We start from the raw sequence: 27,963 nt of genomic DNA on the forward strand, positions 1-27,963 counted from the left end.
AATCAGATTGTATTCGCATGACACTTTTCATTACACTCGTGCGACTTTCGGCAGGGAGACTTGGACTGATTTTCATACGTTTAGTGTGACTCCAGGCTAACATGTTTATACATACAGTACAGTATTGACTATTTTCTCTACAAAGAGGACATATTAGATTAACTTTTTTTGTGAATGTATTTGAGTCCTATCCATATATGATACCTATATCTTTTGTACAGTAATTTCCCTGGTGAGATACAGTGGGGAAAAAAGTATTTAGTCAGCCACCAATTGTGCAAGTTCTCCACTTAAAAAGATGAGAGAGGCCTGTAATTGACATCATAGGTAGACCACAACTTTGAGATATGGCTTCGTAAGAAACATATGAAGGTCCTTGAGTGGCCTAGCCAGTCTCCAGATCTCAACCCCATAGAAAACCTTTGGAGGGAGTTGAAAATCCGTGTTGCCCAGCGACAGGCCCAAAACATCACTGCTCTAGAGGAGATCTGCATGGAGGAATGGACCAACACACCGCCAACAGTGTGTGCCAACCTTGTGAAGACTTACAGAAAACATTTGACCTCTGTCATTGCCAACAAAGGATATATGACAAAATATTGAGATGAACTTTTGTTAATGACCAAATACTTATTTTCCACCAAAATTTGCAAAATAAATTGCGGCAAAATAAATCTTGCCAAATCAGACAAGTTGATTTTCTGGATTTGTTCTCTCATTTTGACTCTCATAGTTGTGGTCTATCTATGATGTCAATTACAGGCTTCTCTCATCTTTTTAAGTGGGAGAACTTTCACAATTGGTCACTGACTACATACTTTTCCCCACTATACCTATAGGATTAGTAATGGATAGGTATCTTATAGACAGTTCCCCATTACTAAGCCGTGGGCTTGATGTCACCTGACAATACAAAGGTAACATCAACCCCGCTTGCCACCACTACAGGGCAAGTGGGAGGATCCAGGTCAAGCACCAGAATTGGCCCATCTAATAGATGTGCATTTTCTGGGCAGCTGCGGGCTGCTATTTTAAGGCTGGGGGGGGGGCAATATCCATGGCCCCTTACTAGCCTGAGAATACCAGCCCCCAGTTGTCTGCTTTAGCAATGCTGGTTGTCAAAAATTGGGGGAACCCCACGCTGTTTGTTTTATTTATTTATTTAAATAACTTAAAAAAATGCGGCATGGGGACCCCTCTATTCTTGATAACCAGCCTTGTTGAAGCTGACAGCTGAGGGATGCAACCCCCAGCTGTGAGTTTTGCCTAGCTGATTATCAAAAATACAGGGGACCCACATAGTTTTTTTTTTTTTCATTATTTATTTACAGCGCTGGAGCCAGCTAATGAATACACCCATCAGCTCCTGCTCTCGCTGTTAGTAGCAGCAGCAGGTGTCGGATGATGGGCGCTGTAGTCCCATTCACTGACATCAGTGACCAGAGGTAAAACTTTATACCACCGATCACAGCAGAGCGCTCACGCGGTCTTTTGACAGCGTGGGAACCGCGGCTCTCTGACCAGCGGGGAATATTTCACAGCCAATCAGAAGTGGTGTTTCACACGCTGTCATGTACATGACAGTGTGACAAACACCTGGTGTTCGAGCAGCCAAACACAAACAGTAACAAGGACTAACTGATGAAGTTCGGTACGGACGACAAACTTTACTGTTCGGGTTCACCCTCCTCTAGCCATGAATAAAGAATGGGATCTACATATCTTCCAAGAGCAACTTGTCCCAACCCAGGAGCAATTTTATGATGACCAATGCTTTATCCAGCATGATGAAGCATCAGGTTACAAGGCAAAGGTTATTACCAAGTGGCTCAGTGAACAAAATGTTATTTTCTTGGTTCCATGGCCAGGTGTCAATGGGTCCAGATGTCAATCCCATTGAGAACCTGTGGTCAATCCTCAAAGCAAGTGAACAAAAACCACATAAACTGTGAAAAACTCCAAGCAGGAATTTAACCCAGGTGCTGACATCCAGAATGCCAAGGTGAATTGCAGATGTTTTGAAACGAAAAACTTAAATCTATAATTGTACTTCAGTAACCATAAAAACATCTGACTAAAAGATCTAAAAACAGTGTGATAACCAAAATTTGTTTCAGTCTAAAAACTCTTGGCCACAACTGTAGAAGCCTTTCCACCCCATGACACCATCTGAGAAAGCAATACAATACATACACACTAGCTCTGCACCATTGTAAACTAAAATGTATCTAAAAGAAATTTGGAAAAAAGATACCGGTTAGTCTTTCCGTCAAAGACTAGCAATTTATAAAAATTCTAAAAGTTAAATAATCAATATTTCTACCTAAATGTACAGCAAAGGTACATTAAAATATCTACCAACCCTACATTCTTATGAAGGGTTGTGCAATGAAAACAACAATTTAACAAATGTGGCTTTGTTTCTACAAAATCTGCTGTGGGATCCGCCATTAATCAATTATTTCATTGTGGTTCATTTTGATGCTGTCCCCGTCCAGTTCCCTGAGGAGTTCCTCGAAGTCTGTAATGTACCATTTGGATTTTTCCTTTACTTGTAGTCGGATGACATTTCCTCCAAATCCAATGAAACCGTCCTAAAATGGAAACCACGTGATAAATGTGAGAATATCACAAATCAAACCATTATTCTATAGCGAGACATTTAAGTGCGGTTAAGCTTCACGGGATGTGAAGAAATTTCCAAAGAAATTCACTAACCGAGTCAAGTTTAAAGGTCACTCAATGATACAAAAGGTACATTTGGGAAACTGCTCGAACAGCACTTTCTTTATATACTTCTCATAGAGGGACGGCTCTCTTTAGCAGATGTGTTACCATAATGGGCTGGGAAATGGAGAAAAATCAATTTCCTAAGAAATGTGTCAGTACTCAAGCTGTTTTACAGTAATACATGTATTCTGCTGACGGATTGCAGGAAAACATGGCGATCTTGCCCTACCTGGGCAAACAGAGTAAATATGTTTTGTCCAACGTGTTTTTTTGCCATGGCTTGATTATTTGGGTTTCCTTTGTAAATTTGGCAAAAAAGTTATATTATCATTTTTCACATTTGAGAAATTACAAAAAGGAAAATGGGCCAATGCAAAAGTTTGGGCACCCTTGGAGATTTGTGTGCTCAGATAAATTTAATCAAGGTTTCAGATCTTAGCCTGTCAGGATTATTGCTTGTTCACTGTCACCAGGTGATGCAAATGTCCCCGCTACAGCCATATACACAAGGCTTCAATGAAGATTTGCCATGATAAAGGCCAACATAGCCAAAACGTCATCTCAAATCCCCCATAAACAGACTAATGTCAGCCAATCCCACCGATAATGACAGTTTCGGCTGACAGTTTAAGGTGTATTGGAGCACCAGAAAATTGATTGTATAGGGATTTAAGGATTCAGCATGGTTGGGGAAGTTAAGAGGAATCTGTAAGCCAGTTTTCAGTAATCTGACAGCAACATGATGTAGGGGCAGAGACCCCGATTCCAGTTTTGTGACGTTTAGAGGATAGTGTTTTGCGGTTTCAATACAATCAGTGTTTTATTAGCAGGAGATTATTACTCCAGGGCTAGCTGCGTCATGTTTCCTGGTCCAACCGCCCCCCAACACTGATTACACAGAGTACATAGAAATCTGCCATTGACAAAAATCTTCTAATAAATTGTGTGTGCAGGGTTACATAAGGCTTAACATTCCAAGCTCTGCAACAGAGAAAACTGATTCTCTCACAACTACTGCACCCAATAAACTAAGTGATAAATCACTGGAATCAGGGTCTCTACCACTACCTGGTGCTGCTGTCAGATTCCCTTTTAGACATAACTGGCATCGACTTACAGAGAACACAGGAGCGACGGACAAAAAAATTGTTCCGTTGACAGCCATCTAATGTGTATGGGAGAGATGGTGTCTTTTTTTTAATCAGATAAAAATAAATAGAAGTAAATTCTTATGTGACTATTTGGTCTCTTGGACTTTTGGATATTTTGTAAAAGAGGAACAGAAGTGGAATCCGGGAGAAAGATCTCAGTTTTGTCACGTATGGGTGGTCTTTTTCCAATATATAGAATCAGTTCTGTCTATCCTACAAGTTAGTAGCATAAGCCCAATATGACTAATACTTACAGCTGGGGGGCTGGCTTCCATATCAGTAGCTCCATCTCCAATCATCATTACATTCTTAAAGCCATACTTCTCCTTTAATAAGCCAATCACTTTGCCTTTCCCACCAGATTCTGCTGTGAGCTGTGTCTCATCAAATCCGGCATATTCACCTTACAAATACAGACAAGGTAGGGTTACGATTCATAGGAGGTGGCACAACGCACCGCCGCTCCAGCACATGACGTACGCCAACTTGATGGATCACACTGACTTATAATGGGGCTCATCATGTGCTATCAAGGTGTTGGTGTGATAGAAAGTGCTGCAAACAGAGATGATCATTTCCATAAAAAACACTACATAAACCTTCGCCATCCTCAGCCCAGCAACGTCAGACATTCTGATTCAATTACCATGTTACATTTGACTAAGAAACGAGTCAGATGATGAAACTGGCGGTTAAGAGTTGAGGAAAAATAATTTATTCATTGGGCCCCGATGCAGTGGGCATGTCAGCAGCCAAACCTTGGGCTCTATGAACCTTTTCCGTCAACTCTACAATAGTTCATTATTTGTATTATTTTGCATTCCTAATTTTACATGGAAATGCAATTCTTCTTTTAAAGGGACGAAATCCATGAAGAAATATTCCGTTCAGCTATTTTTTTCCTAAGCAATCCATACACTATTGCTACACTACAGTCTTGTTTTTCTCTTTAGGAATGCAATGCAAACTCCGAAGAAAAAAAATAATGAATCAGATAATAAGAACTTGTCTGAAGCCGAGCAAGCAGAATGCTTTCCTTGAAATGACCACATGACTTACCATTGAAATAAAACTTGAGCCGGTTCGCGTACACATTAGTTAGTGATATGTCCAGCTCTGCAGCTACGTGCTCCACAATGCTCTGAAAGCCTCCAGATATGAGGAAGACCTGTACACTTCGCTGGTGCAACCTATGAACCAAGTCTCTGGAAAAGAAATATATTAGAAGTTAAAGATTTGGTGCGAGGACTATATTTTGGGGTACACTGAGCAGGACCTGAGACCAATTTTGTGCTATTCGTTCTCCCGCTAAGTACAGTATACGCGCTATAGCTACATTACCCGCCTCATTTGTCGGAACGTCTCCCACATATCCCAGTCCACAAACTAGAGGAGTGGTTTCCAAAACTACCTTGAAGACTCATCTAATCAACCTGATTACTTTCTTCCAACATTTCTCCAGTTCAGGGCATGACCACATCATATAAAGTAGGGATGCAGCATCAGAACCACACCTAGGGCGGCATGCGTCCGTTCTATCCCCAAGTTTACATAAAAACGCAGGTGTTCGATATACATTGTAGTGTCGGGAGGATCTATGTGCTTCACTAAGCGATAACTGAGGAATCCTTCCTAATGTCTCTATCCATTGTCCTTCTATTGAACCAATCTCAGCTTCCCACCTCTCCTTACCATGTACTGGATATTTACTTAATGTCAATGTTAACAAGGATCTATATAATAGCGATATTACTCCAGATGTGTTTTTAAGTTTACTAATTATCTGTATAACAGTATTTTGTTCATATAATTTCAGGACGGTTTTCGTGAAATCAGCATTAAATGCATGACATAACTGGTGACATTTGTAAAAGTCCTTTGAGCTAATATCAAACTGTCCCTGTAATTGTGCGAAGGCCTTAAACCCATCTTACCCCTTTTTTCCACCTGTCAAAGATTTTCAGATTGACCAACCAAGGGGTTTCCCATATTGAAGTAAATTGTGAACATCCCTCTATTTGCTGCAGTTCTCTTATCTTCCACCATATATTATGCATGAATAATAGTGTGGGTACTTTTTTCAAAGAAAAAGTATTACTTTCCAGGGCTTCGTACAATGACAAGATATCTACCACCTGCTGCAAAAGGAGATTTAGGCCAGGGTCACACTTGCATGTGCAATGCGAGAAACTCGCATCAATACCCGGCACTGCTGCAGGCACTCGGGACCGGAGTGTGCAGCTGCATGTATTTCCATACAGCTGAACGCTCCGGTCCCGAGTGTAGGCGGCAGTGCCGGGTATTGATGCGAGAGACTCGCGCAAGTTTCTGGCATTGCACTCGCAAGTGTGACCCCGGCCTTAGATAATTTTTACCGGTTCCCTCCCATCCTCTATAGTGTTGAGCCTGAGCAGCCAAGAAGTATACCCGAGGATTGGGTAATGCCAACCCTCTCTCTGACTTTTCCAGTTTCATAAGGGCTGTCCCCCTTTCCACAGCAATTATCTGAATATACCAATAATAGCTTGAAAAAAAAACAAAAAAAAACGGGATGGGATCCAAACTGGTGAATTGTGAAGAAGTTATTGTAGCTGAGGCATCCATATCATGTTCATTAAATTAGCTCTTCCCATGACTGATAAAAGGAAATTTAGATCATGTGTCCCTTTTCTGTAAAAATTTGGAGTTAAATTTAGTTTTTCAGAGTCTAAGGGGTTGAAAGAGACCTCAACTCCCAGATATTTAAAGGTTACCTGCTGTTAGACCCAAGTCACTCAAAATGCCCATTAGATCCCCGCTCCCATCCAGAGCCGTCAATACGGACTTGGACCAACTAATAACAAGACTAGAATAATTTCCAAAAAACTGGATCACTTCTACTGCCGAGGGTAAAGATTTAAGGCCCCGTCTCACATAGCGAGATCGCTAGCGAGATCGCTGCTGAGTCACAAGTTTTGTGACGCAACAGCGACCTCCATAGCGATCTCGCTATGTGTGACACGTACCAGCGATCAGGCCCCTGCTGCGAGATCGCTGGTCGTGTCGGAATGGCCTGGACCTTTTTTTGGTCGTTGAGGCCCCGCTGACATTGCTGAATCGGTGTGTGTGACACCGATCCAGCGATGTCTTCACTGGTAACCAGGGTAAACATCGGGTTACTAAGCGCAGGGCCGCGCTTAGTAACCCGATGTTTACCCTGGTTACCAGCGTAAATGTAAAAAAAAACAAACAATACATACTCGCCTTCTGATGTCCGTCAGGTCCCTTGCCGTCTGCTTCCTGCTCTCACTGACTGCCGGCCGTACAGTGAGAAGTGAGAGCACAGCAGTGACGTCACCGCTGCGCTCTGCTCTGTGTACGGCGGCTCAGTCAGTCAGAGCAGGAAGCAGACGGCAAGGGACCTGGACACCGAAAGGCGAGTATGTACTGTTTGTTTTTTTTGGTAACCAGGGTAAACATCGGGTTACTAAGCGCGGCCCTGCGCTTAGTAACCCGATGTTTACCCTGGTTACCCGGGTGCTGCAGGGGGACTTCGGCATCGTTGAAGACAGTTTCAACGATGCCGAAGTCGTTCCCCTGATCGTTGGTCGCTGGGGAGAGCGGTCTGTGTGACAGCTCCCCAGCGACCACACAGCGACTTACCAACGATCACGGCCAGGTCATATCGCTGGTCGTGATCGTTGGTAAATCGCTAAGTGAGACGGGGCCTTTAGAGGCATTTGCTAAACAGGGTAAAATGTCGTTTGCATATAATGCAATTTTATCTTCTAGCCCTCCTCTCCTAAGGCCCTCTGTCCCACAATGTTTCCTTATCAGAATTGCCAAGGGTTCAATAACCAACGCAAAGAGCAAAGGCGACAAAGGGCTACCCAGTCTTGTACCTCTTCCCATAGTCCATGAGCCAAGAACCAAATTTGACGATATCGGTACCAAGCGGAGTGACTAATTCTCTTTGGTATTTTTAGGTAGATGCATGTCTGTAGTTTATTTTTTGATATGATAGCCCTTACATATACGTAGCTTATTAACCCCTTCAGCCCTAGGCCTATTTGTACCCAAGTGCCTAAGCCAATCTGACCTGTGCCACTTCATGGGCTAATAACTTTGGAACGCTTTCACCTATCCAAGCCATTCTGAGATTGTTTTCTCGTGACATATTGTACTTCACGTCAGTGCTAAATGGGAGTCAATATATTTTACCTTTCTATATAAAAAAATGCTAAATATTCGGAAATTTTGGAAAAATCGGCAATTTTTTAACTTTGAAATTCTCTGCTTTTTACAAAAATACTGATACCCCCCATAATAGTTATTAATTTACACTCCCCACATGTTTACTTCATATTGGCATCATTTTGAAAATGAAACCTTATTGTTTTACGACGTAATAGGGCTTATAGTTTTATGCGCAATTTTTCACATTTACAGCAAAACCCACTTTTCAAAGGACCAAGTCACTTCTGAAGTCACTTTAAGGGGCTTACATAACAGAAACCACCCATAAATTACCCCATTTTGCAAACTACACCCCTCAAGCTGTTCAAAACTCATTTTTAAAAACTGTTAACCCTTTAGGTGTTCCACAGGAATTTTAGCATGAGCCAAGAACCAAATATGACGATATCGGTACCACCCGGAGTGACTAGATGTAGTATTTGTAACAAAATTTAATCCAAGTTATGTAAATACACACTGAACATGTCATGTGCATATATATATATATATATATATATATATATATATATATATATATATATATATATATATGTTACTCCATAATATCTTCAACATCGGACTCTGAATCTGACTGTTGTTCTACTGGCTCGTCTTCAGTACCCTTGTTCTGGCATGTCTGTAATCTGCACATGTCTGTGCACTTCAGGCCATTGCTGAGGCAAGTACACTGAGGAAGTTCACATGACCGCACACACTTGCAGGACAGTAGCTGTATAATAGCTTCTGGTGCTGGTGCCCCTTGCATCCACTTGACAACAAGCTTTCCGTCGTTATCTATCATCCAACCGCAGTCTGTTGGGTTTGCAACCCATGGCTGGCTCTGCAGACTTCTCCTCCAGATCGCAGCCTGGTAGTTTGCACGCAGTGCATGCATGAAAAGGCAGTCCTGGCAAGGAGGGAGTTGACTTGACTCTACCACTCCACGTCTGGCACAGAACAGCTGATAACGGAGCCTGTTTACCTCAGTTGTTTGGGTAGTTGGCAGGTACATGTGGCAGGTGATTTCCTGTAACTTCTCAAAAAGTTCGGTAGACACTTCCCATGAACGACCAACTTCCTGAAAGGCATCCTGGTATGTCTTGTTCATCTTCAACTGCTTGAGTGTCGTCATCTTCCCACGGCCAGCGAATGCACTGACGGTGTCACAGCCTGTAAATGCATGCATACCAATCAATGAATCACATACGCTGCCTCCCAATGTTCGGCTCAGAGTGGTGATATCCAGGAATCTTGTCCGGTTCTGTGTACCGCATTTCTGGAACAGGTGGGATGGGATTTTGTGGCACATGCCCAGACACAGGACCATGACATCAGTATCCTCCGAAGTGATGATGACCGACTTGTAACCAGATTCTGCTGCATGAAGAGCATGGAGAAGGAGGCGTGTGTCTGCTTCTTCTTGATTTGACTTAAGGTCAGCAGCCTCTTCCCACTGTTCTTTGGTGATCTTAAAGCAGAGCTGCTCACATGTGACATACAGCTCCTTCTCCTCAAGCTTCTCCCTGTGGTGTTTCGCCTTCCATTCTTCTACCAGAAACTTTATGAGACTTGCCTTGTTGGAGGAACTACTTAGAAGCTTTTTCCACTGCTGGATGTTGTGCCCATGTTGAATGTTCTTGAAATGGATCCCTGTGCCTTCATATCTGTTGACTCTTTCTGTATCTTTGATGGATGTCTCCTTGTAGACGTCAAAGACAATATCAATGCGCTTGCTCTTAGCACCCTCATGGATAGCGCGACTCATTGCTGTGCCTGCTAGCTGGCCAAATGTTGCATTGTTTCCCTTCAGTTTCTGAACCAGGCTCATCCCATCAATGATGGTTGCAGAGGGCTCGGGGATCACTTCTGCAGGACGAGCATTCCTCTCCAACTCCCTTGCGAGGGCAGCCTTGTTGGTCTTGCGGATAGACCCATCACCATTGGCAAGTGCCCATGGCAATGGACCCAGGGGATGAGTCAAGACATCACTCATTTGTAGCTTTCTGTTCTCAGCTACAAGTATCATCTGGCCAAATAGGTTTCTGTCAGCCTTCAAAATTACCTCCTTGCCAAGACCTTGTCTGCTTGTATGCTGAGAGTTGTTCATTTCTGAGGGTCTCAAGATAAACTTGAAAGAGCTTCAGGGTAAGTGTGCAAGATTCATTATCCAAGAGCTTTTCGAAGGATCCCTGCGACACACTGATGCGAAAGTTTGTGATGTTCTTCAGTGTTTCATCCAGATGGTGAAGGTCCCTTGCATGGTTTTCTTCTAGCCATGGAAGGAAGTTTTTCCATGCAAGCCTCATAAGTGCTTCATAGACCAGCTTGTGTAGTCTCACTGCTCTGTTGTACCTCCGGCCGTCCATCACTCCAGACACTGATCCTTCAGCGATTACACCGGATTCAACACACAGATCTCTAAGGCCTGCATCCTGAAATCTGTTCCCTATGATAGAGAGGAGATTACAGATTGTGTGGAAGACACCCATTCTAATTATAATGTTCTTGAACTTCTCCTGTTTCCAGATAACCTCGGCAGCTTTGGCATAGAGTGCTTGATCAAACACACACACAATTCTGTTAAGCTTCAGGGTCTGCATGATGGCATGTGTTTGCTCCAAGACTTCATTCACAGTGGACATGGCTGTTGCAGGAGCATTGATAGTGGGCAGGTAGCTTACAGTGTCCTGGGCCACTACAATGTCGCTGCGGATTTTTATGTTGAACCCAGTCCAACTGCTGGTGGTCTGATCCTCATGGTCTGACATTCTAGCCAGAAGCCAGATATGGTTTTTGGTTTTTGAATCCTGGACCTCCTTGGTAGTGTTAACATTCGAAGTCTCAATCCTGGGTGGCTCTCCCCGCTGCCCAACATTGTATATCGGTAGCATTAATTCTGTCAGAGTTATGCTTCTTTTCTTCGACTTGGTTACATCTGGCAGGACTTTCTTTGTCACAGAGCATGCAACATTGGACTGAACAGCAATGCCATTGACTCTATGAGATGTACCTGCTCCACTTAGTGTCTCCTCAAGTCTGTCAATGTTATCCCAGGCCAGGGTTGTGAACACACCTGGGTAGATACTTCCGAGGCCTGCCGTTCCCCAATACTGCAGTGTACGACAACATATCGGGTGTTGTTGTGTTCGGGAGAGATTGGTGAACAAATAGTGGGGTGCATTTTTTGCTGGTACACCTCTTAAAAATAAAAAAATGAGCCTAAAATGACACCTTCATGTAAAAAATGCACTTTTTCCATTTTCTCAACCAAGTGTTTCCAACTACTGTGAAACACTGGTTGGGTCAAAGTGGTCACTATACCCCCTAAAAGATTCCTTGGGGGTGTAGTTTCCAAAATAGGGTCACTTTTTGGGGTTTCCACTGTGGGGGTACCTCAGGCAGCCTTCAAATGTGACATGGCCCCCTAGATTTCTTCCAGTGAATCCGCCACCCAAAAACCACATAGCGCTCCTTCCGTGTTGAGCTGTGCTGTGTGCCCATACTTTAGTTTACGAGTACATGTGGGGTGTTTCTATAAACTGCAGAATTAGGGTAACCAAGTTTGGGTTTGCCGTTAACCCTTGCTAGGTTGCAGGTAAAATTGGATTACAATGTAATATCTGGAAAAAAAATGAAATTTTGAAATTTCGCCTTCATTCTGCTAAAATTCCTGTGGAACACCTAAAGGGTTAACAGTTTTTAAAAATGAGTTTTGAACAGCTTGAGGGGTGTAGTTTGCAAAATGGGGTAATTTATGGGTGGTTTCTGTTATGTAAGCCCCTTAAAGTGACTTCAGAAGTGACTTGGTCCTTTGAAAAGTGGGTTTTGCTGTAAATGTGAAAAATTGCGCATAAAACTATAAGCCCTATTACGTCGTAAAACAATAAGGTTTCATTTTCAAAATGATGCCAATATGAAGTAAACATGTGGGGAGTGTAAATTAATAACTATTATGGGGGGTATCAGTATTTTTGTAAAAAGCAGAGAATTTCAAAGTTAAAAAATTGCCGATTTTTCCAAAATTTCCGAATATTTAGCATTTTTTTATATAGAAAGGTAAAATATATTGACTCCCATTTAGCACTGACGTGAAGTACAATATGTCACGAGAAAACAATCTCAGAATGGCTTGGATAGGTGAAAGCGTTCCAAAGTTATTAGCCCATGAAGTGGCACAGGTCAGATTGGCTTAGGCACTTGGGTACAAATAGGCCTAGGGCTGAAGGGGTTAATAAGCTACGTATATGTAAGGGCTATCATATCAAAAAATAAACTACAGACATGCATCTACCTAAAAATACCAAAGAAAATTAGTCACTCCGGGTGGTACCGATATCTGGCCCGGCTCATGGACTACCAGAGCAAATTATCCTGACAAGGTTCCATTCGCCCTTATCCTAGTCGTTACAATTCTGACCACTGTCACTTTATGAGGTTATAACTCTGGAACGCCTTAACAGATCCCGCTGATTCTGAGACTGTTTTTCGTGACATATTGTGCTTCATGTTAGTGGTAACATTTCTTTGTTATGACTTTAATTTAGGGGAAAAAAAACGGTAATTCGGAGAAAAGTTAGATAATTTTGCCATTTTCGAACTTTGAATTTTTATGCCCTTACATCACACAGATGTGTCACAAAAAATACTTAATAAATAACATTTCCCACATGTCTACTTTACGTCAGCACAATTTTGGAACCAAATTGTTTTTGATAGGAAGTTATAAGGGTTAAAAGTTGACCAGTGATTTCTCATTTTTCCAAGAAAATTTACAAAACCAGTTTTTTAGGAACCACCTCACATTTTAAGTGACTTTGGGGGGGTCAATATAACAGAAAATACCCAAAAGTGACACCTATCTAAAAACTGCATCCCTCAAGGTGCGCAAAACCACATTCAAGAGGTTTCCTATTGTTGCCGGGTTGGGGGGACCCAACGGGGGAGGGGGGGATGCAGGGACTCCGGAGGTACCGGTGGGAGGGGAAATTGGGGGACCCTATAACTCTCTCCTCTGATGTGCGATCACATCAGGGGAGAGAGAAATTAAATGGAAAATTAGATTTTTTTTTTTTGCGGTCGCCATTATACTGTTAAAAACAGCAATCGAAACACCGGAGTCAGTAAAAACCGACCCGAATCATGTTCTCTGGTCGCTCAGCTACCCCCGGTAGCCGAGACCCCGGAGAAATTCCGACTCTGGAGGGCGCTATACACTTAGGCTTCTTTTACACTTACCGTGGATTTGCATCCTGTTTTTGCGGCCCCAATAGATTTCTATGGGGCTGCAAAAACGGGCCGCAAAAATTCCACGGAGCGCCATACGCCATATAGCCGTAAGGGCCGTGAAAAAAATATCGAGCCTGCTCGATATTTTTCACGGCTTACAGACATGGTCCCCATTGAAAATCAATGGGGCTGCAAAAACAACAGAAGCTTGTTTTTGCGGGGGACCGTGACTTTCGGTTTTGTGGAATACCTTTTGCCATAGTATTGGAAAACCGAAAAACGGCGATCTGCAAGTTTTTTGCGGTCCGTTATTGTGGCAGACCATGAAAATTGCTGTGGTTTAAGTACCGTTAACTGCTGCCGTTAAAAGGCGTATCGGCGGTCGTTAAGAGGTTAAGATTTGTACCCAATCTACAAAGTTTAACCCTTTTCCTGTAAAACTATCCACAGAGCTCTATTCTAGGCTGTCAAATGCTCTGGCAGAATCTGAGTAGCATAACTCTATCCCCTGAATTGTCAATCAGCAACTGCAGGTTCAAATATTACCGCCTTATATTGGTTGCGTCGATCTGCCCGTCATGAACCCGGACTGATCCTGATGAACAACTGAAGAGATAACTCTGGCTAGTCTGTTAGCCAAAACATTAGGCATAATCTTTACGTCAGAGTCAAGAAGAGAAATAGGCCTATACAAGCCTGTTCACACGTTGCGTTTTTTTTCCTGTAAATTAAAAACTGATTTTTACAGTACCAGCAAAAGCTATGAGATTTCAGAAATCCCATACACACGTTTGTTTTTTTTCCCTGACTAAATCGGAAAAATGCTGTTTTTTGAAAAATGCAGCATGTGCCTTCTTTCAGCATTTTTTCCCCAATAGTAAGCTATGAGTTAAGCACAAAAATGCTGCAAACATGCTGCCATATTACAGTTTTTGTAGCGCTTTTGGTGAGAAAAAAAAAAATGCGCACGTACAGCATGATGTGAAACCCACTTATTTTTGTGATTTTCCCCAAGAATAAACCATAATGTCTTGGTCTCCTCACATGAACATTGATGTTTGTATTTTTTTTATTGTAATGTTATTTGCACTTTGTGTGTATAAAACAATCCATTTGTTTCTCCTGACACAAAGCATAGTTTAAAATTGGTCATATATGTGAAAGTAAACAATGCCCAACCGATTCAATGCCCTACCAATGTGTTAAGTAAACAATCCCCAACCAATTCAGTTTCCCCCTGCTGTTTTTAGGTTTTCAAATGTGTATTTTTTTATGAACTCATGTAACCTTTTTAAGGCAGCGCTTCATACATGAATCCAGCTTTTTTGTTCAGAATAGTCACTATTTTTTCAGACAAAAAAAAACATTTTTATGTTTCACATACGTCTTACATTGGTAGCCTAACACCTTGTATTGTTTATGTGTGCGAGGTGGAAGCAAAGCTAAACTTTGAATTCCTGAAAAGCGCAGAAAAACTTTTAGGCTATGTTCACACGCTGCGGGTTTTGCTGCGGACCCGCAGCTGTTTTGCAGCTGCGGGTCCGCATCCTTTTTCCATGTAGGTTACAGTACAATGTAACCTAATGGAAAACAAAACCCGCTGTGCCGACGATCCTTTTTTTCTGTGGAAAATCCGCGTGGATTTTCTGCGGAAAAAAAGAAGGAGCATGTCACTTCTTGGTGCAGAATCGCAGCGATTCTGCACCCATAGAAATGCATTGAACCGCTAACTTCCCGCATGGGGCTGTGCCGATGGTACCCGGGGTGGAGGAGAGGAGACTCTCCTCCAGGCCCTGGGAACCATATTTGGGCTTGCAGCGCCGGGGAGATCGCGACGTCAGAGGGTGAGTATAGCCAATTTTTATTATTTTTTACATTACTATTGATGCTGCATATTGCTGCATATGCAGCATCAATAGTATAGGCGGAAACCCGCAGCGGAAACCGCGGAACAAACCGCGATAAATCTGCAGGGATAACCGCAGCGGTTTTGCCCTGCAGATATTCAATTCCGCTGCGGGATTAACCCGCAGAGGAACCCGCAGCGTGTGAACGTGGCCTTAGCTGCAGCTTTCTGGACAATCAAGGGTTCAGGTTTTGGCTGCAGGCAAAAATAATAAAAAAATCAGAAAAAAACAGATGTGTAACAGCCTTAAACCAACCTTGTTCAGAACAGTGTCCATATATTACGTTTTCCTGTGACAAATTTTAACTTCCAACCTATATCTATATATATAAGAGGCATCGTGATTACTCGCTAATCCCGCCCCTGCCCAGTAGCTCCACCCCCCACCACACACAATCCTGCCCCCCACCACATCACACTTGCTAATCCCACCCCCTGCACAGTAGCTCCGCCCCCACCCCATTACCACACAATCCCGCCCCCCCACCCCATTACCACACAATCCCGCCCCCCCACCCCATTACCACACAATCCCGCCCCCCCACCCCATTACCACACAATCCCGCCCCCCCACCCCATTACCACACAATCCCGCCCCCCCCACCCCATTACCACACAATCCCGCCCCCCACCCCATTACCACACAATCCCGCCCCCCCACCACATTACCACACACAATCCCGCCCCCCACATCAAACAATCCCACCCCAACACATCACCACACATAATCCCGCCCCCCCACATCACACTCGCTGATCCCGCCCCCTGCACAGTAGCTCCGCCCCACCCCATCACCACACAATCCCGCCCCCCCACATCACCACACATAATCCCGCCCCCACATCACCACACATAATCCCGCCCCCCAACACATCACCACATAATCCCGCCCCCCAACGTACCACACATAATCCCGCCCCCCAACCACATCACCACACATAATCCCGCCCCCCACCACACTCGCTAATCTCGCCCCCTGCACAGTAGCTCCACCCCCACCCCATCACCACACATAATTCCACCCCCCACCCCATTACCACACACAATCCCGCCCCCCACCACATTACCACACAATCCCGCCCCCCACCACATCACCACACATCACCACACATAATCCTGGCCCCACCACCACATTACCACACATACTCCCGCCCCCCACCATATAACCACACATAATCCCGCCCCCCATCACATTACCACAGATAATCCTGCCCCCACCACATTACCACGCACAATCCCGCTCCCCCACCACATTACCACACACAATACCACCCCCCCACCACATTACCACAGATAATCCCGCCCCCCACATTACCACAGATAATCCCGCCCCCCCACCACATTACCACACATAATCCCGCCCCCACCACATTACCATACATAATCCCGCCCCCCACCACATTACCACACATAATCCCGCCCCCCCACCACATTACCACACATAATCCCGTCACCCATCACATTACCACACATAATCCCGTCCCCCACCACATTACCACACATAATCCCGTCCCCCCACCACATTACCACACATAATCCCGTCCCCCCACCACATTACCACACATAATCCCGTCCCCCCACCACATTACCACACGAGGCTCCGTCCCCCCACATTACCACACGAGGCTCTGTCCCCACACATTACCATACGAGGCTACGTCCTCACACATTACCACACGAGGATACGTCCTCACACATTACCACACGAGGATGCGTCCCCACACATTACCACACAAGGCTCCGTCCCCCCACATTACCACATGAGGCTCCGTCCTCACACATTACCACACGAGGCTCCGTCCCCACACATTACCATACGAGGCTCCGTCCCCCCGCATTACCACACGAGGCTCCGTCCCCCCACATTACCACACGAGGCTCCGTCCCCCCACATTACCACACGAAGCTCCGTCCTCACACATTACCACACGAGACTCTGTCCCCACACATTACCACACGAATCCAGTTTGTTCTTGATTTTACACTGTGAATAAAATGTATTATTAGTATTATTCAGATTTTTTATGTTTATTATTGTTATTAACTTCATTTTAAGTTAATTTACCACCTGCGTAAGCACTATTGAATGTTGTCATTATTTACTTTAGTTTAATCATTAGCAGCGTTAATTAGATAGCAATGAGCTTGCCGAGCGTTAGCTGGCTGGAAACAGCTAGTTAGAAATATTGGCCATCTTCGAGAAGATCACTTTCAATGAAACTCTGGCTAGTCATCTTAAACGGGGTATCCATGTGTATACTTGAATTATCTAATGATAAATACGGACACAAGGCTAGACTTTAGCTTGTTGTGTCCAAGGCTACCCCTAGCCTAAAGGTTGCTGGCATTTACTTGAACTTAATATTACTGATTAGTAGGGACAGAAGCCGGCCATACAATTTATGTGCATGTCATCCGAACATTCACTTCAGATTTCACCAGAAATACTGCACATGCAAGTGCAGCATGTTGACACCATGATGAAAACCTGACAGACCCCAGTACAGTCACCATGTTGAATGTCAGAAATGACCCCTTCTCTGAGGCTGACCTGAGGGGAAGAAACCTTTGTTGACTATAGTGAAACCATAGTTTCTACAAAGTAGACCTACATCACCAAGACTCAGACAGCTTCCATGTCAGAATGAGATACGATCACTCACCCAGCAGTCACCGCACTCTTCGGGCAAAATCACATTACTTCACAGTACAAAGCTCTTCATAATCCCACCTGTTTGTGTCTCCCTGTGTACTTAGATGGATCTTGCCCAAAAAGAGAACTTACTTTATCCCCTCAGTTAGCCTTGGAGGGTGTTCGGTTATCAAAGCTTGCACTTGTTCCCGTGATGGACGAATTAGTGTAAGTCTCTCAGTCAGAGCAGCCTTGAAGGTCAAAGATCCTCCCATTGCTTTACGGGTCCTAGGCAAAAAGAAAAACCTAAGAACCATTGCAAAAAAAAAAAAAAAGGATAGATAATATATATATATATATATCAGGCATGCACTACATATACATATCACTGTGGCCTTTCAGAGAAAGTAGACTTTACAGATCTAACCTGGAACCATAGCCAAAGCCGAGACTGGTACGATGTGGCCCCCGGCTGACATCAAGCGCCGCTGTGGGTGACTGACAGGTCTCGAGCTATGGAGCAGAGCTTAGTATACATTAAATCTGGTGTTTCATCGAAAAATACGTCTGGCTGCAATTGTGCATCCTAGCTCTTGTTCATGCTGCCCGTACTTCTGGTAGCAGGAATCAGTTGACAGGTTCCCTTTATCAAAATTTTACTCTTAAATGGACATCCATTCATATGATTAGTAAAATTATCATCATTTCCTCCAAAAGGGAAATACACAGTTGGCCAGGTGTCAGATTCCCTTTAAGGGTAAGTTCACACAGGGTGTTTTTGCTGCGTTTTTTATGCCAATTTTCAGCTGCTTTTTACAATACCAGCAAAGTCTATGAGATTTCAGGAATCTCATGCACACACATTGGTTTTTTGTGTCATCAGGATTTTGTGCTTTGCTGCGTTTTTTGGACAATAGGGCATGTCACTTCTTTCAACGTTTTCCACCCATTGACTTGAATGGATGGTGAAAAAAACGCTGCAAATACGCAGGTTGACTTTTCTTGCAGCGTATTTGCTGCAGAAAAGTGAAGGATGGCAGGTGTGACCTGACACTCGGCTCTGCGACATCTAGATGGCAGGCTGCATGATGCGTTCATGCAGCCTGTCATCCAGCAGAGCGGACCCGAACCCCATTCACTTGAATGGGGGGGGGGCAACATTACAGTGTTTGACACGCTGTCATATGCATGACAGCGCGGCAAACACCGATTCTGATCGTCGGGAAAATCCTCCCGACAGAGGGAGCGCTCAGCTGTGATCGGAGGTATAAACTTCACCTCCGATCACTGGTGTCAGCTGATGGGACTACTGCTCCCATCATCTGACACCTGCTAACGCTACTTACAGTGACAACAGGAGCGGCAGATGGGAGTTTTCATCTGCCGCTCCTGCGCTATAAAGAAATAATTTAAATAAAAAAACGGCGTGGGTTCCCCTCTATTTTTGATAACCAGCCATACAAAACTCACAGCTGGGGGCTGCAACCCCCAGCTGTCAGCATAGTTATTTATCAAGAATAGAGGGGTCCTCACGCTTTTTTATTTTTTTTTATTTTCATTATTTAAATAAATAATACAAAAATAATAAAAAAAAGGCCTGGGGCCCCCCCCCCATTTTTGACAACTAGCCTTGCTAAAGCGCACAGCTGGGGGTGGGTGTTCTCAGGCTGGTAAGGGGCCATTAATATAGGCCCCCAAGAATAAAAATAGCAGCCTGCAGCTTCCCAGAAAAGGCGCATCTATTAGATGTGCCAATTCTGGCGCTTTGCCCGGCTCTTCCAACTTGCCCTGTAGCGGTGGCAAGCGGGGTAATATTTGTGGGGTTAATGTCACCAGTGACATTAAGCCCATGGCTTAGTAATGGAGAGGCGTCTATAAGACACCTATCCATTACTAATCCTATAGTTGGTACATGTAAATAAAGACACAGCCAGAATAAAGTCCATTAATGAAATAAAACACCACATAGTTTTACCATTTTAATATTCAGGTAATCCATGCAACGCCCTCGATCTCCTGTAATAAAAATAAACCAACACAAATACTCCCTGGTCCGACGCAGTCCAATTTAACGAGTGTCCCATGCAGTATCTGGGGAAGATAAAGTTTATAACTGGGAGCCCTGCTAATGCGACCGCTCCCAGCTGTAAGAGACTGAGGAATGAATGATATGCAGCGGGTGCAGGCTCAGTAACTAGCGGTGACGTCACTGAGCCTGCGCTCCCTCACAGCCTGACCTGAGGTAACCTCTGGACCATGGGAAAATGTCAGTGAAGAGGTTACCGCAGGTAATCTATCTACAGGAAGTTTTGTTTTTTTTTCTCTGGGGGCACTCAAATTTATTGGCATGCACAAAGAGACAAAAAAAAAAACGCACCAAAAAACGCACCTATACCTGCGTTTTTGAGGCAGCTTCTTTCCTGCCTAGAAGATTAGGTTTTGCTGCAGAAAAAAAAAAAAAGCAGCAAAAATGCCCTGTGTGAACTTACCCTAAAAACGTTTTGCATTTTTCATTTTTTAATGCCCATCAGCTCGCTCATGTTGGAAATAGGGCACTGAGCATTACTCACCGTCCCCTGGCCAAGTGGCGCTTATTTGCCACTGCTCCCCTTCTTTGGTGAAAGGCTGTAGTACGGAGGTCATGACTACAATACACAAGACTCCTGAAGTCAATCACTAAGCTCAGCATTCTCAGCTGACTATATTGGTATCACTGCCATGCCCAATGATTGGCTGCAGCAGTCATGAATTCGATACTGCAGACCATAAAAAAAAAACAAAAGCAAGTGGGCAGCCTTAATAAAATTAATAATGAGAAAAAAGAGAGAATCAGAAAGAAAAAAAAAAAAGAGAAGATGACAAAAGGATTATTATATAAAGGAAAAATGTAGTTTTCCAGGAAGGTGAAGTGTTCCTCTAATAAAGCGCTTACTCATTCTGTGATGTCGCCATCTTGTCTGTACAGTGTACAATACATTCATCTGCTGAACCCTGACCACCATAGCTCACTGTCAGTAGGTAATCTGAGTGTTAAAAATAATGCAGCAAGACAACCTCAGATGTCATTTCATTCGGTAAATGTTGGAATTTTTTTTTTTTTTTGAGACCGTGAGAAATGAAAAGGGAATGTCCACATGGCTCCCACATGATCTGCAGAGTTCCTGGCAGTCTGCCCCATCTATTGTGTGATAAGCAGTGGTCTCAGGGGGAAAAAAAAAAAGGGGGCAATTCGAGTAGGTAGTAGTCATGATGGAAAATCACTGACAGCAGCATTTACAGGCATGGAGACAATGAGTGACCCCAATGACCACCAAACTGAAGGGAAATAACACCTTAGCGGAGTGCTATACCTATTTGGTTTTTCTTTGGAGAGCGGAGCAAGAAGTATACAGCCTCAGAGAATGTAGTCAGCGTGTCGGGACACGGTGCTCAGCGGAGCGCCATTGCTGCAGCACTATTAGTGGAGAGGGGGCTCCAGACATTAACTACTACTGGTTTGTAGTTATAAGATATATGCAGTCTATGCGCCATTTTTATAACGAAATCAGACAACCCCTGCAGCAGTCAATGACTTTCCACAAATGGCCGACCTTAAGTAAGGACCCAACACTCACAAATCAGATAGTCTGTGGTTACATAGCCACTTACATTTCTGCCACAGCATCTCCCACACCACAGAACTTTGCCAGTTCATCTATACCCTCTTCTTTTATAACCGTACTATCCACATCAAAGCAAACGGCATCGGCCCTGCGGAGGATTTCCTTGAGATGTGACATGGAAGACATTTTGTGGTGCGCCTTCCTGTCAGAAGAACAAGAGAGATAACGAATTAATAAGAAACACAATAAAACAGCATATAAAAAGCATTAATAGCAAATCATAAATGTCATAATCCTGAATTCAGGAAAAGTGCAGACACGGGGAAGAGTGCGGAGACCGTGCATTACTATGGAGTCTGAGGGACAAAATGCACATACCAAACCCACATATTACTGTAATAGCAGAAGCCTACTCTTCTGTACAGTGTGTAGGAGGGACCACCATTAATCCATGAAGCTATAATATATATATCGCCTCTATTGTCAGGTAGCACGTGTCACTTTCTGTAGGCGACTGCTGCTATGGATTTTTGTTCTGCCAGGTAATAGAAAGGTTACACTTGACTGAGCAAATGAAAGATGAATTTATGTCTATACCTATTGCTACATGCAATACACACACACACACACACACACATATATCAAACATACATTATATATATTTGAGACATCACCTGTAGATTTATCATGGTATTACCTGATATATGTGCACATGGGCCTTGGGTGGTAGGGCCTGTAAGAGAAAAGGTCCTTAGAAATACTGGTTTATGTATGGAAGAATAGTTACCGTTTGTTCATTTCATCTTATGTATCAAATGTGTTCGCTGTTACGGGGTATTCCCATCTTTCGTTTGATAAAGAGAATTGGTGAATGGGAAAAAAAAGAAATAGGCTTTAAAAATGTCTATTTATATTACTTGGATCCCACAGCACCTCCAGCGTGGGCCTGAGCTAGTCTATGCTTTCCTATAGGGGTCTCGTAGGCGTTGTATAGGATTGCACTGTGCAGTGTTCTCCGGCTGTTGTGACTACACCTCTCATCATCCTGACACCTTCTGGCATAGAGAGTCTGACGTTCAGTCCACACTACAGATGCTGCTTAGTTCAGAGTTCATGGCGCTTGGTATAACCAAGCTGATAAATCAGGAATACAGCACTCAGAAAGAAGATTAATGGCACAAATATACATAACAGCAGGACTGAGACCTACAGTTGATCCCTTTAATACCCATGTAAAGTAATCCACTGAGCACAATAACGACTAGTTCAGATTTTCTCGCATTAATGAGATGTAGAAAGACTGGTGAAAAGTCCACCGTTATCCAGAATGTAACCCTCACGATTAGGAATGTAATGCTGACGTAGGTAATGTTAATGTTCACTATGACAGTGCAGTCTGTAGCTTCATTATTTTCCACCATAATCCAAAATAGTCTTTCTGCGGCTTTACTTATCTGTCCAGGACTGATCTATCTGCAATCACGTGCAGAGTCCATGCCCAGAGAGATGGCGACACACACAGCTCACGTGATAGGCCTCGCTTTCTGCACTCTTCTTATCGGGGGCCATTTCATCCAATGATGTGGAGCTGGGCTGTAGTACCCGAGGGGAGGCCGTGCTCTATTAACATAATACTGGGGTATTGTAGCTTTATTTACAGGTGTAGATATTTCTACACAACCGCCTTCTTCAAAGCCATTTTCTGGGAAACAATTAGGGCATCAATGATCAGTGCGGCCCCTCCAGGATCCCATTGGGATCAGCAGAACAAAGCCACAGCGACTCCATTAGTTACACAGATACAGCAGCTTGGGGCTAGGCAGCAACATTGGCCACGACATCTGTAGTGCAAGCAAGGGTCACCGATACATGGCAGCACAATATGGGATCGGGCGACCCTGAAGGTACTGCAACCGTGACAGGCATGTCCGATTTCTTGCAACAGCTTGCAGTTGTTTTACCCTCGGGGTCCCAATGCGACCCCATTCCCTTGTACTGCACTACAATGAAGCAGCGCCACCTAGCAAACTTTGGTTGCACTACAGTTATTGGGGCCAAAGTCCATGTGTAGGCCAAGCCTAAGGAGCTGACTTTTTTTTCTTACTTGCCGAATGTTGTTTTTTTTTTTAATGAATCTTAAAGTATACTTGTTTTATCTTCACACTGTGTACCTGCTCATGGACTTTCTATTGAGTCCATATACCATTCTGCCTGCTGAGCGGTGCGTCTGAGCGGTTTGTGAGCAATCGGTCGGGTTCTCCAGATCATCAGCACATGTAACGGATTCAAATTTACAGAGAGAAAAATAACAGCACTTCTCATGTAAAAATGGATGTAAACGGCACACACACTCTGTGTTTCTTCTTTTTTGGAACAAATTTAAAGTGTAAAAACATAAGAGTGAAGTGATATGTAAATATAAAAAGGTAGTAAAAGGTAGTTCCTTCCATGTCACAATGGACATTCGGTGGCAGACATGGTGGGATGTTAGCAGATATGATGCAATTTCAAACCTCCATTGCAAGATTCATTTGTATTGTGGTTTAGATGCCTTAAGAAATCCGTTTACTGGTACTTATTATGGGACTAATGGCTTTGATGGGAAGGAAAGTATAAAAAATAAATAAATAAATACCTAAATTAACTGGAATATAAGTTGGTATGAATGCAGCGTGTAGGCGCATGTTCACACTGGCCACTAAACAGAGACAACCCAAGATAAGATAAATGAGCACACACCCTGCAGTAAATAAACAACGATAGTGCATGATAATATAGGGTGTTTAGCCATCCCACCGCATCACGGTGACCCCATTCAGGATGGTCCTAACCTCTAGTATAAAGCCTTACCATGTGTCTAATGACGGAAATGTGAATAAGGGCCAAGCTAAATAATGGTGACTAAGCACCTTGTGTTATTTCCATGCATTATTGCCACTTACTGCAGGGTATTTACTCCTTTTGCTTTTGTCTGGGAAGGAAAGTATTGTCAACTCTTCAGTGTCAGTAACAAAGACCCCATGAAGATGTGAACATGGCCCAATGATATCTGCGAGGCGAGATACAGCAAGACATGCACATATTACTGTCCTTTATGCTCCATTTACATCTCCCTCGGAGCAATGTTAGTCCATGGGGCAGTGCCGATTACCGATTTTTTTCACTGAGGGTATCTGTCGGAATCACAGTATGGAAGACACTCACTCATTTACGTCTATGGGTGCGTGGAAATCATTGGACTGCACTTGGATGACATCTGATTGCAGTCTGGTTATCGCAGACTCACAGAATGGAGAAGATGGAGACATTTTGTTGTCCATCTCCTCCACATCTGAGAGAATCGGATCACACTATGGGAAGAGCTGGATATATGTAGCTATTTCATACCGTACATGACATTAGCCCCATGGTGAATTAGTTATGTGCAGATTTGGAAGTAGGCTTTCTGTTGTATTCTCTACATTGCTGGGGGCACAGGCTGATGCCAGAGTACAGGGCTTTGCATCAGCCACCATCACTCCCATCAGAAACAGTTCTGGATGTGAAGAGAAGCAATTTAATGGGATTTTGGGATCAATCTTTTCAGAGGGGAACACCAGCCTGCAGAGCCCTCAGTGTGGCACCTGGCCCTGAGCTGAGCACTGACATGTGTCTTGTGAAGTGACCAGCAGGCAAAGTGCAAGGACAGAGCAGTAAGTGGTTGTGCTGCCCACCCCAGCCCTCCTGCCCTGCACTGGGAGTGTATGGGGGCCACTGCTGTGCCCACCTCAGCCCTGCACAGGGAATGTATGGGGACCACTGCTGTGCCCACCTCAGCCCTGCACAGGGAATGTATGGGGACCACTGCTGTGCCCACCCCAGCCATCCAGCCCTGTACTGGGAATTGGGAATGTATGGGGACCACTGCTGTGCCCACCCCAGCCATCCAGCCCTGTACTGGGAATTGGGAATGTATGGGGACCACTGCTGTGCCCACCCCAGCCATGCACAGGGAATGTATGGGGACCACTGCTGTGCCCACCCCAGCCATGCACAGGGAATGTATGGGGACCACTGCTGTGCCCACCCCAGCCATCCAGCCCTGTAATGGGAATTGGGAATGTATGGGGACCACTGCTGTGCCCACCCCAGCCATCCAGCCCTGCACAGGGAATGTATGGGGACCACTGCTGTGCCCACCCCAGCCATCCAGCCCTGCACAGGGAATGTATGGGGACCACTGCTGTGCCCACCCCAGCCATCCAGCCCTGCACAGGGAATGTATGGGGACCACTGCTGTGCCCACCCCAGCCATCCAGCCCTGCACAGGGAATGTATGGGGACCACTGCTGTGCCCACCCCAGCCATCCAGCCCTGCACAGGGAATGTATGGGGACCACTGCTGTGCCCACCCCAGCCATCCAGCCCTGTACTGGGAATTGGGAATGCATGGGGACCACTTCTGTGCCAGCACAGCTGCACTGGGGGAGCCCCTTGGGCACGATGTGTAGGACAGTGACAGATGATGTCTGCGCCGCTTGCGATTGCATCAGCAGCACATCGCAGGAGACAGGAGCTGCACCAGAGCCGGCAGCCAATGGAGGCGAGAGAATGAATGACTTACTGTGTGCGGCTGCCGCGTCCTCTCTGCTGCTCTGCGCGGCCTCTGACCTTTGCTCACTGCTGGACGAGGCAGACTGCTGAGCCAGCTGTCATTTGTGGTGGAGGGCGAACCTTCCCCAGCCCAATGCTTTCTGGCATCAAATTACCCCCCCCCAGTCTACCTTAAAAGCAGTGACGTCACCGGTCATGTGTACGGATCACGTGATGTTGTGAAGCCGGCGGCGGCCATGTTGGAAACGGAGGTGGACGTAGCTGTACTAGAGCAATGCCCACTACGTGCGCTGCCTTTGGGTGTTCCAACAACTCTAAGAGAGACATCCATGTTACCTTCCATAGGTAGGTATGAGGGAGCCCTCCGTGTACAGAGCACACAGCAGGGGAGACCACCGCCCTGGGACCTGCAGCCAAAGTTGTGCCCTAGTTTAGGGTGTCCACTACTCCACACTGCAGCCCCAGCGCACTATGCCATACACTGAGCCCCAGCGCACTATGCCATACACTGAGCCCCAGCGCACAATGCCGTACACTGAGCCCCAGCGCACAATGCCATACACTGAGCCCCAGCGCACAATGCCATACACTGAGCCCCAGCGCACAATGCCATACACTGAGCCCCAGCGCACTATGCCATACACTGAGCCCCAGCGCACTATGCCATACACTGAGCCCCAGCGCACAATGCCATACACTGAGCCCCAGCGCACAATGCCATACACCGAGCCCCAGCGCACAATGCCATTCACTGAGCCCCAGCGCACAATGCCTTACACTGAGCCCCAGCGCACTATGCCATACACTGAGCCCCAGCGCACTATGCCATACACTGAGCCCCAGCGCACAATGCCATACACTGAGCCCCAGCGCACAATGCCGTACACTGAGCCCCAGCGCACAATGCCGTACACTGAACCCCCAGCGCACAATGCCGTACACTGAGCCCCAGCGCACAATGCCTTACACTGAGCCCCAGCGCACAATGCCATACACTGAGCCCCAGCGCACAATGCCATACACTGAGCCCCAGCGCACAATGCCATACACTGAGCCCCAGCGCACAATGCCATACACTGAGCCCCAGCGCACAATGCCGTACACTGAGCCCCAGCGCACTATGCGATACACTGAGCCCCAGCGCACAATGCCATACACAGCCCCAGCGCACAATGCCATACACTGAGCCCCAGCGCACAATGCCATACACTGAGCCCCAGCGCACAATGCCCTACACTGAGCCCCCAGAGCACAATGCCCTACACTGAGCCCCAGCGCACAATGCCATACACCGAGCCCCAGCGCACAATGCCATTCACTGAGCCCCAGCGCACAATGCCTTACACTGAGCCCCAGCGCACTATGCCATACACTGAGCCCCAGCGCACAATGCCATACACAGCCTCAGCGCACAATGCCATACACTGAGCCCCCAGAGTACAATGCCCTACACTGAGCCCCAGCGCACAATGCCATACACTGAGCCCCAGCGCACAATGCCTTACACTGAGCCCCAGCGCACAATGCCATACACTGAGCCCCAGCGCACAATGCCATACACTGAGCCCCAGCGCACTATGCCATACACTGAGCCCCAGCGCACAATGCCATACACTGAGCCCCAGCGCACAATGCCATACACAGCCCCAGCGCACAATGCCATACACTGAGCCCCAGCGCACAATGCCATACACTGAGCCCCAGCACACAATGCCATACACTGAGCCCCAGCGCACAATGCCATACACAGCCCCAGCGCACAATGCCATACACTGAGCCCCAGCGCACAATGCCTTACACTGAGCCCCAGCACACAATGCCATACACTGAGCCCCAGCGCACAATGCCATACACTGAGCCCCAGCGCACAATGCCATACACAGCCCCAGCGCACAATGCCATACACTG

General features: G+C 45.3%; 2 protein-coding genes across 3 annotated transcripts in view; one reads left to right on the forward strand and one right to left on the reverse strand.

Moving 5' to 3' along the window:
• Positions 1-2,269: 2,269 nt before the first annotated feature.
• Positions 2,270-26,237, reverse strand: PSPH (phosphoserine phosphatase). 2 transcript variants are annotated; one of them, XM_077296415.1, is made up of 7 exons: positions 26,066-26,237; positions 22,160-22,195; positions 21,509-21,664; positions 18,014-18,148; positions 4,941-5,086; positions 4,136-4,284; positions 2,270-2,594 (listed from the first exon to the last, which is right to left on the reverse strand). In XM_077296415.1, the coding sequence occupies exons 2-7, from the start codon at positions 22,174-22,176 to the stop codon at positions 2,451-2,453; spliced, it is 747 nt and encodes a 248-aa protein (XP_077152530.1). In that variant the 5' UTR covers positions 22,177-22,195; positions 26,066-26,237; the 3' UTR covers positions 2,270-2,450. The 2 variants fall into 2 exon arrangements, with proteins under 2 accessions (XP_077152530.1, XP_077152531.1); XM_077296416.1 differs by lacking the exon at positions 22,160-22,195 and having other exon boundaries at positions 26,066-26,228.
• Positions 26,232-27,963, forward strand: part of LOC143816253 (THAP domain-containing protein 2-like) — a 31,513-nt gene continuing 29,781 nt past the window's right edge. Inside the window, exon 1 of the mRNA XM_077296417.1 lies at positions 26,232-26,400. Within this exon, the coding sequence (XP_077152532.1) occupies positions 26,330-26,400 (71 nt within the window). The 5' untranslated portion in view covers positions 26,232-26,329. The remainder of the gene's footprint in view (positions 26,401-27,963) is intronic.

Source organism: Ranitomeya variabilis, chromosome 3 (assembly GCF_051348905.1).
Source record: "Ranitomeya variabilis isolate aRanVar5 chromosome 3, aRanVar5.hap1, whole genome shotgun sequence".
Classification (NCBI taxonomy): Eukaryota; Metazoa; Chordata; class Amphibia; order Anura; family Dendrobatidae; genus Ranitomeya; species Ranitomeya variabilis.

What these genes read in the sequence shown, in the direction of transcription:
- PSPH (XM_077296415.1), bottom strand. An exon ending in AGGCTAACTGAGGGGATAAA is followed by an intron (nt 5,087 to 18,013) that starts GTAAGTTCTCTT and finishes TTTCTTTTCCAG; the next exon opens with AGACTTGGTTCATAGGTTGC. An exon ending in TGGAAGCCAGCCCCCCAGCT is followed by an intron (nt 2,595 to 4,135) that starts GTAAGTATTAGT and finishes TTTCCATTTTAG; the next exon opens with GACGGTTTCATTGGATTTGG.